This window comes from Scyliorhinus canicula, chromosome 5 (genome assembly GCF_902713615.1).
Source record: "Scyliorhinus canicula chromosome 5, sScyCan1.1, whole genome shotgun sequence".
NCBI lineage: Eukaryota > Metazoa > Chordata > Chondrichthyes > Carcharhiniformes > Scyliorhinidae > Scyliorhinus > Scyliorhinus canicula.
Genome location: NC_052150.1, coordinates 232,911,972 through 232,928,304, shown reverse-complemented (window position 1 = coordinate 232,928,304; position 16,333 = coordinate 232,911,972). Strand labels below are relative to the sequence as shown.

The 16,333-nt window shown below is 51.7% G+C and overlaps 1 protein-coding gene across 1 annotated transcript in view; it reads left to right on the top strand.

The window, feature by feature from the left end:
- The window catches only part of LOC119965736, a 48,740-nt gene extending 32,933 nt beyond the window's left edge, over positions 1-15,807 (top strand). The window contains exons 9-11 of the mRNA XM_038796499.1: positions 9,958-10,102; positions 14,668-14,866; positions 15,089-15,807. Of these exons, the coding sequence (XP_038652427.1) occupies positions 9,958-10,102; positions 14,668-14,866; positions 15,089-15,357 (613 nt within the window). The 3' untranslated portion in view covers positions 15,358-15,807. The remainder of the gene's footprint in view (positions 1-9,957; positions 10,103-14,667; positions 14,867-15,088) is intronic.
- The last annotated feature ends 526 nt before the right edge of the window (positions 15,808-16,333 follow it).

Genomic DNA, 16,333 nt, shown 5'->3' with positions numbered 1-16,333 from the left:
TGCCTCGCACTCTCACTCACTCTGCCTCGCACTCTCACTCACTCTGCCTCGCACTCTCACATCTGCCTCGCACTCTCACTCACTCTCCCTCACACTCTCACCACTCTGCCTCGACCCCTCACTCACTCTGCCTCGCACTATCACTCACTCTGCCGCACGCACTCTCATCACTCTGCCTCGCACTCTCACTCACTCTGCCTCGCACTCTCACTCACCGCACTCACTCTGCCTCGCACTCTCACTCACTCTGCCTCGCACTCTCACTCAATCTGCCTCGCACTCTCACTCACTGCCTCGCACCCTCACTCACTCTGCCTCGCACTCTCACTCACTCTGCCTCGCACTCTCACATCCTGCTGCACCCTCCACTCACTCTGCCTCGCACTCTCACTCACTCTGCCTCGCACTCTCACTCAATCTGCCTCGCACTCACTCACTCTGCCTCGCACTCTCACTCACTCTGCCTCACACTCGCACTCACTCTACCACCCTCACTCACTCTGCCTCGCACTCTCACTCACTCTCACTCACTCTGCCTCGCACTCTCACTCACTGCCTCACACTCGCACTCACTCTGCCTCGCACTCTCACTCACTCTGCCTCGCACTCTTACTCACTCTGCCTCGCACTCTCACTCACTCTGCCTCGCACTCTCACTCACTCTGCCTCACACTCTCACTCACTCTGCCTCGCACCCTCACTCACTCTGCCTCGCACTCTCACTCACTCTGCCTCGCACTCTCACTCACTCTGCCTCGCACTCTCACTCACTCTGCCTCGCACTCTCACTCACTCGCACTCACTCTGCCTCGCACTCTCACTCACTCTGCCTCGCACTCTTACTCAATCTGCCTCGCACTCTCACTCACTGCCTCGCACCCTCACTCACTCTGCCTCGCACTCTCACTCACTCTGCCTCGCACTCTCACTCACTCTGCCTCTCACCCTCACTCACTCTGCCTCTCACCCTCACTCACTCTGCCTCGCACTCTCACTCACTCTGCCTCGCACTCTCACTCAATCTGCCTCGCACTCACTCACTCTGCCTCGCACTCTCACTCACTCTGCCTCGCACTCTCACTCACTCTGCCTCGCACTCTCACTCACTCTGCCTCGCACCCTCACTCACTCTGCCTCGCACCCTCACTCACTCTGCCTCGCACTCTCACTCACTCTGCCTCGCACTCTCACTCACTCTGCCTCGCACTCCCACTCACTCTGCCTCGCACTCTCACTCATTCTGCCTCCCACTCACTCCCTCTGCCTCGCACCCTCACTCACTCTGCCTCGCACTCTCATTCACTCTGCCTCGCACTCGCACTCACTCTGCTCACACTCACTCACTCTGCCTCCCACTCTCACTCACTCTGCCTCACACTCGCACTCACTCTGCTCATACTCACTCACTCTGCCTCGCACTCTCACTCACTCTGCCTCGCACCCTCACTCACTGCCTCACACTCGCACTCACTCTGCTCACACTCACTCACTCTGCCTCGCACTCTCACTCACTCTGCCTCGCACCCTCACTCACTCTGCCTCGCACTCTCACTCACTCTGCCTCGCACTCTCACTCACTCTGCCTCGCACTCTCACTCACTCTGCCTCGCACTCTCACTCACTCTGCCTCTCACCCTCACTCACTCTGCCTCGCACCCTCACTCACTCTGCCTCGCACTCTCACTCACTCTGCCTCTCACCCTCACTTACACTCACTCTGCCTCGCTCACTCACTCACTGCCTCACACTCGCACTCACTCTGCTCACACTCACTCACTCTGCCTCGCACTCTCACTCACTCTGCCTCGCACCCTCACTCACTGCCTCACACTCTCACTCACTCTGCCTCACATCCTCACTCACTTTGCCTCGCACCCTCACTCACTCTGCCTCTCACTCACTCTGCGTCGCACTCTCACTCACTCTGCTCACACTCACTCACTCTGCCTCGCACCCTCACTCACTCTGCCTCGCACCCTCACTCACTCTGCCTCGCACTCTCACTCACTCTGCCTCACTCTGCCTCGCACTCTCACTCACTCTGCCTCGCACTCTCACTCACTCTGCCTCGCACTCTCCCTCACTCTGCCTCTCACTCACACTCACTCTGCCTCCCATCCTCACTCACTCTGCCTCGCACTGTCACTCACTCTGCCTCGCACCCTCACTCACTCTGCCTCGCACCCTCACTCACTCTGCCTCGCACTCTCACTCACTCTGCCTCTCACTCACTCTGCCTCGCACTCTCACTCACTCTGCCTCGCACTCTCCCTCACTCTGCCTCTCACTCTCACTCACTCTGCCTCACATCCTCACTCACTCTGCCTCGCACTCTCACTCACTCTGCCTCGCACTCTCACTCACTCTGCCTCTCACTCTCACTCACTCTGCCTTTCACTCACTCTGCCTCGCACTCGCACTCACTCTGCTCACACTCACTCACTCTGCCTCCCACTCTCACTCACTCTGCCTCGCACTCTCACTCACTCTGCCTCGCACCCTCACTCACTGCCTCACACTCGCACTCACTCTGCTCACACTCACTCACTCTGCCTCGCAATCTCACTCACTCTGCCTCGCACTCTCACTCACTCTGCCTCTCACCCTCACTCACTCTGCCTCGCACCCTCACTCACTCTGCCTCGCACTCTCACTCACTCTGCCTCTCACCCTCACTTACACTCACTCTGCCTCGCCTTCACTCACTCAATCGCCTCACACGCGCACTCATCTCTGCTTCACACTCACTCACTTGCCTCGCACTCTCACTCACTCTGCCTCGAACCCTCACTCACTGCCATCCACTCGCACTCACTCTGCTCACACTGCATCGCAATCTCACTCACTCTGCCTACATCCTCATCACCTCTGCCTCGCACCCTCCACCACTCTTGCCTCTCACTCACTTGCCTCGCACTCTCATCACCTGCTACACTCACTCACTCTGCCTCGCACCCTCAATCACTCTGCCTCGCACCCTTCACTCACTCTGCCTCGCATCACCACTCTGCCTCACATCCTCACTCACTCTGCCTCGCACTCTCACTCACCTCTGCTCACAATCACTCACTCTGCCTCGCACCCCTCACTCACTCTGCCTCTCACTTTCCTCAACTCACTCTGCCTCATCACTCTCCACTCACTCTGGCCTCGCCACCCTCACTCCACTCTGCCTCGGCACCCTCACTCACTCTGCCTCGCACTCTCACTACTCTGACTCTCACTCACTCTGCCTCGCCCTCTCACTCACTCTGCCTCGCACCTCTCACTACACTTCTGCCTCGGCCCCTCACTTCACTCTGCCTCGCACCCTCCACTCACTCTGCCTCGCACCCTCACCTCACTCGCCCTCGCACTCCTCACCTCCTCTGCCTTCTCACTCTCACTCACTCTGCCTAGCACCCTCTCACTGCACTCTGCCTCGCACCCTCACTCACTCTGCCTCGCACCCGTCCACTCACCTGCCTTCGCACCCTCACTCACTCTGCCTCTCACTCTCAATCACTCTGCCTCGCACCCTCACTCACTCTTGCCTCGCCAACCTCAACTCACTTGCCTCGCACCCTCTCAGCTCACTCTGCCTCTGCACTCTCACTCACTCTGCCTCTCCTCTCACTCCACTCTGCCTCGCACCCTCACTCACTCTGCCTCGCACCCTCACTCACTCTGCCTCGCACCCTCACTCACTCTGCCTCGCACTCTCACTCACTCTGCCTCTCACCCTCACTCACTCTGCCTCGCACTCTCACTCACTCTGCCTCTCACTCACTCTGCCTCACATCCTCACTCACTCTGCCTCATGCTCACTCACACTGCCTCTCACTCTCACTCACTCTGCCTCGCACTCTCCCTCACTCTGCCTCGCACCCTCACTCTGCCTCGCACTCACTCACTCTGCCTCACATCCTCACTCACTCTGCCTCGCACCCTCACTCACTCTGCCTCGCACCCTCACTCACTCTGCCTCTCACTCTCACTCACTCTGCCTCTCACTCTCACTCACTCTGCCTCGCACTCTCACTCACTCTGCCTCGCACTCTCACTCACTCTCCCTCACTCTGCCTCGCACACTCACTCACTCTGCCTCGCACCCTCACTCACTCTGCCTCGCACTCACTCATTCTGCCTCGCACCCTCACTCACTCTGCCTCACATCCTCACTCACTCTGCCTCGCATCCTCACTCACTCTGCCTAACACTCTCACTCACTCTGCCTCGCACTCACACTCACTCTGCCTTGCACTCTCACTCACTCTGCCTCACACTCGCACTCACTCTGCCTCGCACTCTCACTCACTCTGCCTCGCACTCTCACTCACTCTGCCTCTCACCCTCACTCACTCTGCCTCGCACCCTCACTCACTCTGCCTCGCACTCTCACTCACTCTGCCTCGCACTCTCACTCACTCTGCCTCACACTCGCACTCACTCTGCCTCACACTCGCACTCACTCTGCCTCGCACTCTCACTTACTGCCTCACACTCGCACTCACTCTGCCTCTCACTCTCACTCACTCTGTCTCGCACCCTCACTCACTCTGCCTCGCACCCTCACTCACTCTGCCTCGCACTCTCACTCACTCTGCCTCTCACTCACTCTGCCTCACACTCACTCTGCTCACACTCACTCACTCTGTCTCCCACTCTCACTCACTCTGCCTCGCACTCTCACTCACTCTGCCTCGCACCCTCACTCACTGCCTCACACTCGCACTCACTCTGCTCACACTCACTCACTCTGCCTCGCACTCTCACTCACTCTGCCTCGCACCCTCACTCACTCTGCCTCGCACTCTCACTCACTCTGCCTCGCACTCTCACTCACTCTGCCTCACACTCGCACTCACTCTGCCTCTCACCCTCACTCACTCTGCCTTGCACTCTCCCTCACTCTGCCTTGCACTTTCACTCACTCTGCCTCACACTCGTACTCACTCTGCTCACACTCGCACTCACTCTGCCTCGCACTCTCACTACTCTGCCCACACTCGCACTCACTCTGCTCGCACTCTCACTCACTGCCTCACACTCGCACTCACTGCCTCTCACTCGCGCTCTCTGCCTCGCACTCTCACTCACACTCGCTCTGCCTCGTGCTCTCACACTCGCTCTGCCTTGCACCCTCACTCACACTCGCTCTGCCTCGCACCCTCACTCTCACTCGCACTGCCTCGTACTATGAAATGAAATGAAAATCGCTTATTGTCACGAGTAGGCTTCAATGAAGTTACTGTGAAAAGCCCCTAGTCGCCACATTCCGGCACCTGTCCGGGGAGGCTGGTACAGGAAGACGAGTATCAGTGTGTCGGCATTCCCTATCTGGGTTCCTGGTTTGTGCTCCAGAGAATACTCGTATGCAGCGACCAACAAAGCCCAGCGCTGGATCCGTGCGGAAGCAATGGGCGGTATTGGCTTATCTTCTCTGAAAAGTCCCAGCAGAGGCTTATGATCAGTCACGATAATGAAATGGTGACCATACACGTACTGGTGGAAGCATTTTACCGCAAAGACCACTGCCAGGCCCTCCTCGATCTGCGTGTACTTTCTTTTCCGCTGCAGTCAATGTGCGGGAGGCGAAAGCTATCGGCCGCTCGGCCCCGTTCTCCATCTTGTGGGACAGGACGGCCCCAATACCATACGGGGATGCATCACATGTGATGAACAAAGGCTTTCCAGGATCATAGTGGGTTAGTAAGCCAGACGACGACAATTGCTGTTTTACCCGCCGGAAAGCGGTTTCTTGCGGCTGACCCCAAACCCAGGTGTGATTCTTCTTTAACAGAAGGTGCGACGGGGCCAGCGTAGTTGCCAGATTGGGGAGGAACTTTCCGTAATAGTTTACAAGGCCGAGAAACGAACGAAGATGCGAAGTGTCAGTCGGGGCGGGGGCCTGTTGAATTGCGCGCACCTTCTCTGCGACGGGGTGCAAACCTTCGCGGTCCACCCGATAACCCAGGTAGACTACTTCCTTCACCTGAAATACGCACTTTGTGCGACGTAAACGGACTCCAGCCTCCGAAAAGCGTCTAAGGACAGCCTCCAAATTTTCCAAATGTTCCTGCTCCGACGTCCCTGTAATCAAAATGTCATCTAAGTAGACAGCGACACGCGGTAAACCTCTCAAAATGCCCTCCATAACCCATTGAAAAATAGCGCAGGCAGAGGATACTCCAAAGGGCAAACGTGTATATTCATTCAGGCCCCGGTGTGTATTAATCGTTACATATGGCCGGGAGGCAGGGTCCAGCTCCAGCTGTAGGTAGGCGTGACTCATATCTAATTTTGTGAACGAGAGTCCGCCTGCAAGCTTCGCGTAGAGATCCTCTATGTGAGGCATTGGGTATCGGTCAAACGGGGAAGCTGTGTTCATTGTAAGTTTATAACCGCCACTCAGCGAACTGTGGCATCTGGCTTCATTACAGGTACAATTGGTGCTGCCCAGTCAGCGAAACGGACGGGCCTGATAATGCCCAAAGTCTCCAAATGAGTGAGCTCCCCTTCTACCTTCTCGAGCAAGGCGTAAGGCACCGGGCGCGCTCGGAAATAGCGCGGCGTGGCTCCTGGTTCAACTTGGATACGGGCTACAGCTCCTTTTATCTTCCCCAAACCGGGCTGGAATACGTCTGGGTATCGTCCTAACCCCTCAGTCAACCCTCCAGAAACTGTTTGGAGGATGTGCTGCCACTGCAGCCGCAAATGGCGCAACCAGTCCCGACCCAACAGGCTGGGCCCATGGCCGCGCACCACGGTAAGTGGGAAACGCCCCTCCTGGCGTCCATAAACAACAGGGATCATTGTAGTTCCTGCAATGTCCAATGGTTCCCCTGTGTAGGTGGCCAACCTGGCCTGTGTGTCGGTTAATGTAAGGGTCTGTATACCCTGCTTGCTGCGGTCGAATGTCCTCTGGGCAATCACGGAGACCGCTGCGCCAGTGTCCAACTCCATCTCAAGCGGGTGACCATTGACCCGTACTGTCACTTTAATGGGGGCCACACGGGGAGCTGCCACACAATGCAGCTGCAGGCAGTCGTCCTCCGTCTCCACGTCCTCGGGAGTAGTCGCCGCAGGTTCATCCAAATGAAAGGTACGGCCCCTGGGCTGGCCCCAGTTTCGGTCGGAACGACGGCGCCTCTGGCGCCCCCAGGACCGGCGTCCGCGATGGGGTCGGCGCCTACAAGTCTGACACGGACATGGCTCCTCATCCATTGGTTCTGGAGAAGGCTCCCTTCGGGGAGGAATGTCTGGCGGCCACTGGCATAGATCCGGACGTCGCCCCACCCAAGGCGTGCACCTCCATTCCCTGTAACATCTGCACTCCTCGTTCTGAGCTCTCTCGGGACAATACTATTTAAATGGCCTGTTGAAAAGTCAATGTTGGCTCAGCTAACAACTTTCTCTGGGTGGCCGCATTGTTAATACTGCAACCCAAACGGTCGAGTAACATTTCTAACAAGGTCACACCATAGTCACAGTACTCCGCAATCCTGCGTAGCCTGGATAGAAACTCGGCAATGGATTCTCCTGGGGTCCTCTCAGCGATATTAAACCGGTAACGTTGGACTATCGTGGACAGGGTTGGGTTAAAATGTTGCCCCCACTAAGGTCACAAGTTCATCAAACGTTTTGGTGTCCGGCGCAGCTGGGTACGTAAGGCTCCTAATCACCCCGAACGTATGCGGGCCGCAGGCGGTGACCAATATGACCGCCTGCCGCTCGTTTTCGGTGATATTGTTTGCCCGGAAATAGTAACACATCCGTTGTGCGTACTGGTTCCAGCTTTCCAGCGCAGCATCAAAAACATCCAAACGTCCATACAGAGGCATGGTGTAATAGAAAACAACTTCCAACCTGTATCCAACAAAAATCCAGGGAGGTGGCTTCAGCAGCGTAGACAGCTATCCACTTTAACCCTCGTCGCCACTTTTGTGAGGGCCACGAAGAATCCAACACGAGTTTGCAGAACAGAAAGAAAACTTTATTTACAGTGACATATATATACATATACATACATACACACACCTCTATTTATGCAGGGAATCTGCTAATGATTTCTCCGCCCCCCTCATTGGGGAAGCTCATACTCCCTAAGGATTGTGGGATTGCTATTAGTCTCCAGTTAATGGTAAGCAGGCAGGTTATAACAGTGTGGTTTAATGTCTCGGGTCTGCAGCCTGTAATAATCTTCTTTGCAGTTCAGCAGCATATCTTGCAGTTTTTCTAGGCTTTGCAACAGCCCATCCTGCAGAGACTGTGTTACCAGGTCTGGTCTCTGCTTTAACTCAACCTTTCCTGGAGAGAGAGAGGGAGTTATTATACTGGATTTCAAGAAATAATTCATCAGATCTTTGAGCGAGAGTTGACTTTCCACCTTGCAAAATTGAAATTGAAACGAAAAGACCAGCTTTGGCACTAAAAAGCACCTCAGAAATAATATCGAACCACCGCCTGTTACCGGGCAGAATACATCCTCTTCGGCTCATTCATTGGCCACCAGCCAAGTCATTGATACCGAGTCAGCACTGATGTCAGCCAATCACAGCCTTCTGGAATTAAAGGCAAGGCCACTTTCCTTAAAGTCACAGGTGCATTAATCGTCTTTGGATCAACATTGTAATAGCAAAAATGAAAGAATAAACAAAACAAACAGGAGGGAACCTCATGTGTGAGGTGCTGCATTTTGCAGAATGGATGGGTAACAGGAACAGGCCATTCAGCCCGTCGAACCTGCTCAGCCATTCAATATGATTGTGTCTGATTATCTATTTCAACACCATTCTCACCACTATTGCCACATTCCTTCGATGTTGTTTGTCTACATAAACCAATCAATTTCTGTTTTCAACATACTCAAAAATCGAGCTTCCACAGCCGCTGGATTGAGAATTCCAAAGATTCACCATCTTCTGAATGAAGAAATCCCTCCTCATCGCAGTGTAAAATCACCTGACCCTCATTCTGACATTTTGTCCCTAGTTATAGACTGACCAGCCTAGGGAACATCCTATCCACATCCTCCCTGTAACGTTCGGTAAGAACTGGTTATAGTCTGACTGGCCAGGGGAACATCCTATCCACATCCTCCCTGTAACGTTCGGTAACAACTGGTTATAGTCTGACCAGCCAGAGGAACATCCTATCCACATCCTCCCTGTAACGTTCGGTAACAACTGGTTATAGTCTGACCAGCCAAGGGAACATCCTATCCACATCCTCCCTGTAACGTTCTGTAACAACTGGTTATAGACTGACCAGCCAGAGGAACATCCTATCCACATCCTCCCTGTAACGTTTGGTAAGAACTGGTTATAGTCTGACTGGCCAGGGGAACATCCTATCCACATCCTCCCTGTAACATTCGGTAAGAACTGGTTATAGTCTGACCGGCCAGGGGAACATCCTATCCACATCCTCCCTGTAACATTCGGTAAGAACTGGTTATAGTCTGACCGGCCAGGGGAACATCCTATCCACATCCTCCCTGTAACATTCGGTAAGAACTGGTTATAGTCTGACCGGCCAGGGGAACATCCTATCCACATCCTCCCTGTAACATTCGGTAAGAACTGGTTATAGTCTGACCGGCCAGGGGAACATCCTATACACATCCTCCCTGTAACATTCGGTAAGAAGTTTATAAATTACAATGAGATTGCCTCATTCTTCCAAACTGAAGATTACAGACTCAGTTTCCTCGGACAAACCTGCCACCCCAGGGAATCACTCTAGGGAGCTTTTGCTCCTGTGGCAAATGTATCCTTGGATAAGGAGACCAAAACTGTGCAAAGGTTCAGGTCTGATCTCACCTGTGGACAGTGTTATCTTTGTTCCTGTGGACAGTGTTATCTTTGTTCCTGTGGACAATGTTATCTTTGTTCCTGTGGACAGTGTTATCTTTGTTCCTGTGGACAATGTTATCTTTGTTCCTGTGGACAGTGTTATCTTTGTTCCTGTGGACAGTGTTATCTTTGTTCCTGTGGACAGTGTTATCATTGTTCCTGTGGACAATGTTATCTTTGTTCCTGTGGACAATGTTATCTTTGTTCCTGTGGACAGTGTTATCATTGTTCCTGTGGACAATGTTATCTTTGTTCCTGTGGACAATGTTATCTTTGTTCCTGTGGACAATGTTATCTTTGTTCCTGTGGACAGTGTTATCTTTGTTCCTGTGGACAGTGTTATCTTTGTTCCTGTGGACAGTGTTATCTTTGTTCCTGTGGACAATGTTATCTTTGTTCCTGTGGACAGTGTTATCATTGTTCCTGTGGACAGTGTTATCTTTGTTCCTGTGGACAATGTTATCTTTGTTCCTGTGGACAATGTTATCTTTGTTCCTGTGGACAGTGTTATCTTTGTTCCTGTGGACAGTGTTATCTTTGTTCCTGTGGACAATGTTATCATTGTTCCTGTGGACAGTGTTATCATTGTTCCTGTGGACAGTGTTATCTTTGTCCCTGTGGACAATGTTATCTTTGTTCCTGTGGACAATGTTATCTTTGTTCCTGTGGACAATGTTATCTTTGTTCCTGTGGACAGTGTTATCTTTGTTCCTGTGGACAATGTTATCTTTGTTCCTGTGGACAGTGTTATCTTTGTTCCTGTGGACAGTGTTATCTTTGTTCCTGTGGACAATGTTATCTTTGTTCCTGTGGACAATGTTATCTTTGTTCCTGTGGACAGTGTTATCTTTGTTCCTGTGGACAGTGTTATCTTTGTTCCTGTGGACAATGTTATCTTTGTTCCTGTGGACAGTGTTATCTTTGTTCCTGTGGACAGTGTTATCTTTGTTCCTGTGCACAGTGTTATCTTTGTTCCTGTGGACAATGTTATCTTTGTTCCTGTGGACAATGTTATCTTTGTTCCTGTGGACAGTGTTATCTTTGTTCCTGTGGACAGTGTTATCTTTGTTCCTGTGGACAGTGTTATCTTTGTTCCTGTGGACAGTGTTATCTTTGTTCCTGTGGACAATGTTATCTTTGTTCCTGTGGACAATGTTATCTTTGTTCCTGTGGACAGTGTTATCTTTGTTCCTGTGGACAGTGTTATCTTTGTTCCTGTGGACAGTGTTATCTTTGTTCCTGTGGACAGTGTTATCTTTGTTCCTGTGGACAGTGTTATCTTTGTTCCTGTGGACAATGTTATCTTTGTTCCTGTGGACAATGTTATCTTTGTTCCTGTGGACAATGTTATCTTTGTTCCTGTGGACAATGTTATCTTTGTTCCTGTGGACAATGTTATCTTTGTTCCTGTGGACAATGTTATCTTTGTTCCTGTGGACAGTGTTATCTTTGTTCCTGTGGACAATGTTATCTTTGTTCCTGTGGACAATGTTATCTTTGTTCCTGTGGACAGTGTTATCTTTGTTCCTGTGGACAATGTTACCTTTGTTCCTGTGGACAGTGTTATCTTTGTTCCTGTGGACAGTGTTATCTTTGTTCCTGTGGACAGTGTTATCTTTGTTCCTGTGGACAGTGTTATCTTTGTTCCTGTGCACAATGTTATCTTTGTTCCTGTGCACAATGTTATCTTTGTTCCTGTGGACAATGTTATCTTTGTTCCTGTGGACAATGTTATCTTTGTTCCTGTGGACAATGTTATCTTTGTTCCTGTGGACAATGTTATCTTTGTTCCTGTGGACAATGTTATCTTTGTTCCTGTGGACAATGTTATCTTTGTTCCTGTGGACAATGTTATCTTTGTTCCTGTGGACAGTGTTATCTTTGTTCCTGTGGACAATGTTATCTTTGTTCCTGTGGACAATGTTATCTTTGTTCCTGTGGACAATGTTATCTTTGTTCCTGTGGACAGTGTTATCTTTGTTCCTGTGGACAATGTTATCTTTGTTCCTGTGGACAGTGTTATCTTTGTTCCTGTGGACAGTGTTATCTTTGTTCCTGTGGACAATGTTATCTTTGTTCCTGTGGACAGTGTTATCTTTGTTCCTGTGGACAGTGTTATCTTTGTTCCTGTGGACAGTGTTATCTTTGTTCCTGTGCACAGTGTTATCTTTGTCCCTGTGGACAGTGTTATCTTTGTTCCTGTGGACAATGTTATCTTTGTCCCTGTGGACAGTGTTATCTTTGTTCCTGTGGACAATGTTATCTTTGTTCCTGTGGACAATGTTATCTTTGTTCCTGTGGACAATGTTATCTTTGTTCCTGTGGACAATGTTATCATTGTTCCTGTGGACAGTGTTATCTTTGTTCCTGTGGACAGTGTTATCTTTGTTCCTGTGGACAGTGTTATCTTTGTTCCTGTGGACAGTGTTATCTTTGTTCCTGTGGACAGTGTTATCTTTGTTTCTGTGGACAATGTTATCTTTGTTCCTGTGGACAATGTTATCTTTGTTCCTGTGGACATTGTTATCTTTGTTCCTGTGGACAGTGTTATCTTTGTTCCTGTGGACAGTGTTATCTTTGTTCCTGTGGACAATGTTATCTTTGTTCCTGTGGACAATGTTATCTTTGTTCCTGTGGACAGTGTTATCTTTGTTCCTGTGGACAGTGTTATCTTTGTTCCTGTGGACAGTGTTATCTTTGTTCCTGTGGACAGTGTTATCTTTGTTCCTGTGGACAGTGTTATCTTTGTTCCCGTGGACAGTGTTATCATTGTTCCTGTGGACAATGTTATCTTTGTTCCTGTGGACAATGTTATCTTTGTTCCTGTGGACAGTGTTATCTTTGTTCCTGTGGACAATGTTATCTTTGTTCCTGTGGACAGTGTTATCTTTGTTCCTGTGGACAGTGTTATCTTTGTTCCTGTGGACAGTGTTATCTTTGTTCCTGTGGACAGTGTTATCTTTGTTCCTGTGCTCCAATCCTCTTGCAGTCAAGGCCAACGGGCCATTCTCCTTCCCGATTGTTGCTGGTCCTGTATGTGAGCTTTCAGTGACTCCTGAATGAGGACAGTCAGGTACCTTTGGACATTAGTGGCAGCACAGGTGGAAATGGTGGTAAAGACAGCAGATGGCAGGCTTGCCTTCATAGGGCGGGGTATCGAGTATAAAAGCTCGAAAATGATGTTACAGTTATACAGAACGTCGATGAGGCCACATTTGGAATACTGTGTCCAATTCTGGTCACTGCACTACCAGAAGGACGTGGGGGCTTTGGAGAGAGTACAGAAAAGGTTTATCAGGATGTTGCCTGGTAAGAAGGGTATTAGCTATGAGGAGAGATTGAATAAACTGGGATTGTTCTCCCTAGAGAGACGGAGGCTGAGGGGCGACCTGATAGAAGTTTATAAAATTATGAGTGGTATAGTTAGGGTGAATACGGAACAGTACAGCACAGAACAGGCCCTTTGGCCCTCGATGTTGTGCCGAGCAATGATCACCCTACTCAAACCCACGTATCCACCCTATACCCGTAACCCAACAACCCCCCCCTTAACCTTACTTTTTAGGACACTACGGGCAATTTAGCATGGCCAATCCACCTAACCCGCACATCTTTGGACTGTGGGAGGAAACCGGAGCACCCGGAGGAAACCCACGCAGACACGGGGAGGACGTGCAGACTCCGCACAGACAGTGACCCAGCCGGGAATCGAACCTGGGACCCTGGAGCTGTGAAGCATTTATGCTAACCACCATGCTACCGTGCTGCCCCAGTTGGAGGCTTTTTCCAGGGCGGACTTGACAATTACATAGAACTTACAGGCAGAAGGAGGCCATTCGGCCCATCGAGTCTGCACTGACCCACTTAAGCCCTCACCTCCACCCTATCCCCGTAACCCAATAACCCATCCTAACCTTTTTGGACACGAAGGGCAATTTATCACGGCCAATCCACCTAACCTGCACGTCTTTGGACTGTGGGAGGAAGCCGGAGCACCCGGAGGAAACCCACGCAGACATGGGGAGAACGTGCAGACTCCGCACAGACAGTGACCCAAGCCGGGAATCGAACCCGGGACCCTGGCCCTGTGAAGCCACAGTGCTAGCCACTTGTGCTACCGTGCTGCGCTAAACAAGTGGGCACAAGTTCAAGGTGAGGGGGGGGATGTGCGGGGGAAGTTTTTTACACAGAGGGTGGTGGTGGCCTGGAATGCACTGCCCAGTGAGGTGGGTGAGGCAGATACGTTAGCGACCTTTCAGGCTTATCTGGATAGGTACATGAACAGACGGGGTATAGAAGGATTCAGACAGTTGGTCTAGATAGGACACGTGATCGGAGCAGGCTTGGAGGGCCGAAGGGCCTGTTCCTGTGCTGTATTGTTCTTTGTTCTATCAACTTCTCACCATTTAACAAGAACTCTGCATTTCTGTTTATCTTACCAAAATCAACAACATCTGACTTATTCACATTATATTCCATCTGCCATGAATCTTCAGCTAGAAATGTCGAGTGTATGATCAATCTCGATCTCCTCCGGAGATCCCCAGCATCATAGATGTCAGTCTTCAGCCAATACGGTTCACTCCAGGTGATATCAAGGAACGGCTGAAGGTACTGGATACGGCTAAGGCTCTGGGCCCTGACAATATCCCGGCAATAGTACTGAAGACTTGTGCTCCAGAATTTGCCACGCCCCTAACCAAGCTGTTCCAGTAAGGCTACAACACTGGCATCTACCTGGCAATTGTTTTTATAGATTGTGATTCATTTAAACAGATGATTGATGTTGATAGATTGATGTATACAAATCCTTTCTCTAGATTGTTAACAGCTGTGGGCCTGTCACAGATCCTTGCCGTACCCAACCTGCCCACTTGAGAATTCTGCTCTCTGCCTCTTACCAATTCTCAATCGCAACCAGTATACTACCCCGTCAACTCTCATCTTCGATACTAACCTGCGGGGAATATTAGCAAAGCCTTGTGAAAATCCAAACGCTTCACATCCACTGCTCTTCCTTTATGGTACAGGTAACATCCTCAAAGAAACTCTCACCAAGTTTGTCAAACATGGTTTTCTTTTCATATTGTTGGTGTGTGGTTTGAACACCCTGCCCTGGTGGCAGCGAGTGATCTGGGCCATAGCTGATGAGAGCTCATTGATCTGTTTCTCCCACAGGTGCTGCTGGTGTGCTGGGTATTTTCTGTCTTTGTCTCCGTGTCCTCTGTGATGTTGGGGTGAATGGAGCTGAGCCCCGGACCTTGCGGTATTTTGTGCAAATCTCTGGGCACAGACTTGTCCTTGGAGGGAGTTGACCTGTTTTCCTGTTTTTCAGAATCCGAGGCCACAGTCACAAGCCCGAGAGAGCCGGCCCTTTCGGAAGATGTTCCACACAACATCAAATACAGAAGCAGCGGGCAATCCGAAAGCTGCCTGGGGTAGCTATTCCCAAACCTACGGGGTCATCAGTCAAACTGGGCTGGAAAACCTGCGTAACCTCCAAATACGGAACAAACCGTAGCGACACGACACAGGGCATTCCGTACACACCGCGGTACACAATGTACAGAGGGCAGGAAACATCCAGCCTGCGTAGGGATGACAGGGAACGCAGGCTGGGCTGCAAGTCTAACATCATCCATTCTCATTCTCCTGGCAAAACACTTTGAGCTGTGACACTGGGCGAAAGTGACAAATTGTTTTGTACATTAATATGTGAAAGGTTATTTTTTAATGTGAATTATTAATTCTATGTAATCAACTCTGTGGAAAAACTGTCACCCTTCTCCATTCGTGTGTGTTCTGCACAATTTAACCCTGACTGTTTCCCCCCCCCCCCCCTCCACGCAACCCTAATTATGAAGTGTAGCTTCTAAGATTCATCCTGCAGTCTGACCCTGGCCCCTTCATTCCCGCACACACTGTATTCGGAGCTGTCCTGTGAAAGTGCCTTTAGGGGGGGGTAGCGAGAGCCAGCTGGGGCGGGGGGGGGGAGTGAGAGCCAGCTTGGGGGGGGGAGAGAGAGCAAGAGCCAGCTTGGGGGGGGGGGGGGAGAGGAGTGAGAGCCAGCTGGGGGGCGGGGGGGGGGAGTGAGAGCCAGCTTGGGGGGGGAGGAGTGAGAGCCAGCTTGGGGGGGGGGGGGGGAATGAGAGCCAGCTTGGGGGGGGGGGGGGGAGTGAGAGCCAGTTGGGCGGGGGGGGGGGGGGGGAGGGAGAGCCAGCTTGGGGGGGGGGGTGGGGGGGGGGGGGGGGGGGGGGAGGAGAGCCAGCTGGGGGGGGGGGGGGGGAGAGCCACCTTGGGGGGGGGGGGGGGGAGTGAGAGCCAGCTGGGGGGGGGGGGAGGGGGAGAGAGCCAGCTGGGGGGGGGGGGGTGGGGGGGGGAGGGAGGGGGGGAGTGGGAGTGGGCAGCCCCCCGCTGGCAGGATGGGCAGTGTTTTGGAGGCTGTGCTTTGGGATTTTGCTGCATGCCAGCGTTCAGGACCCTGCTCAGCCTCATTC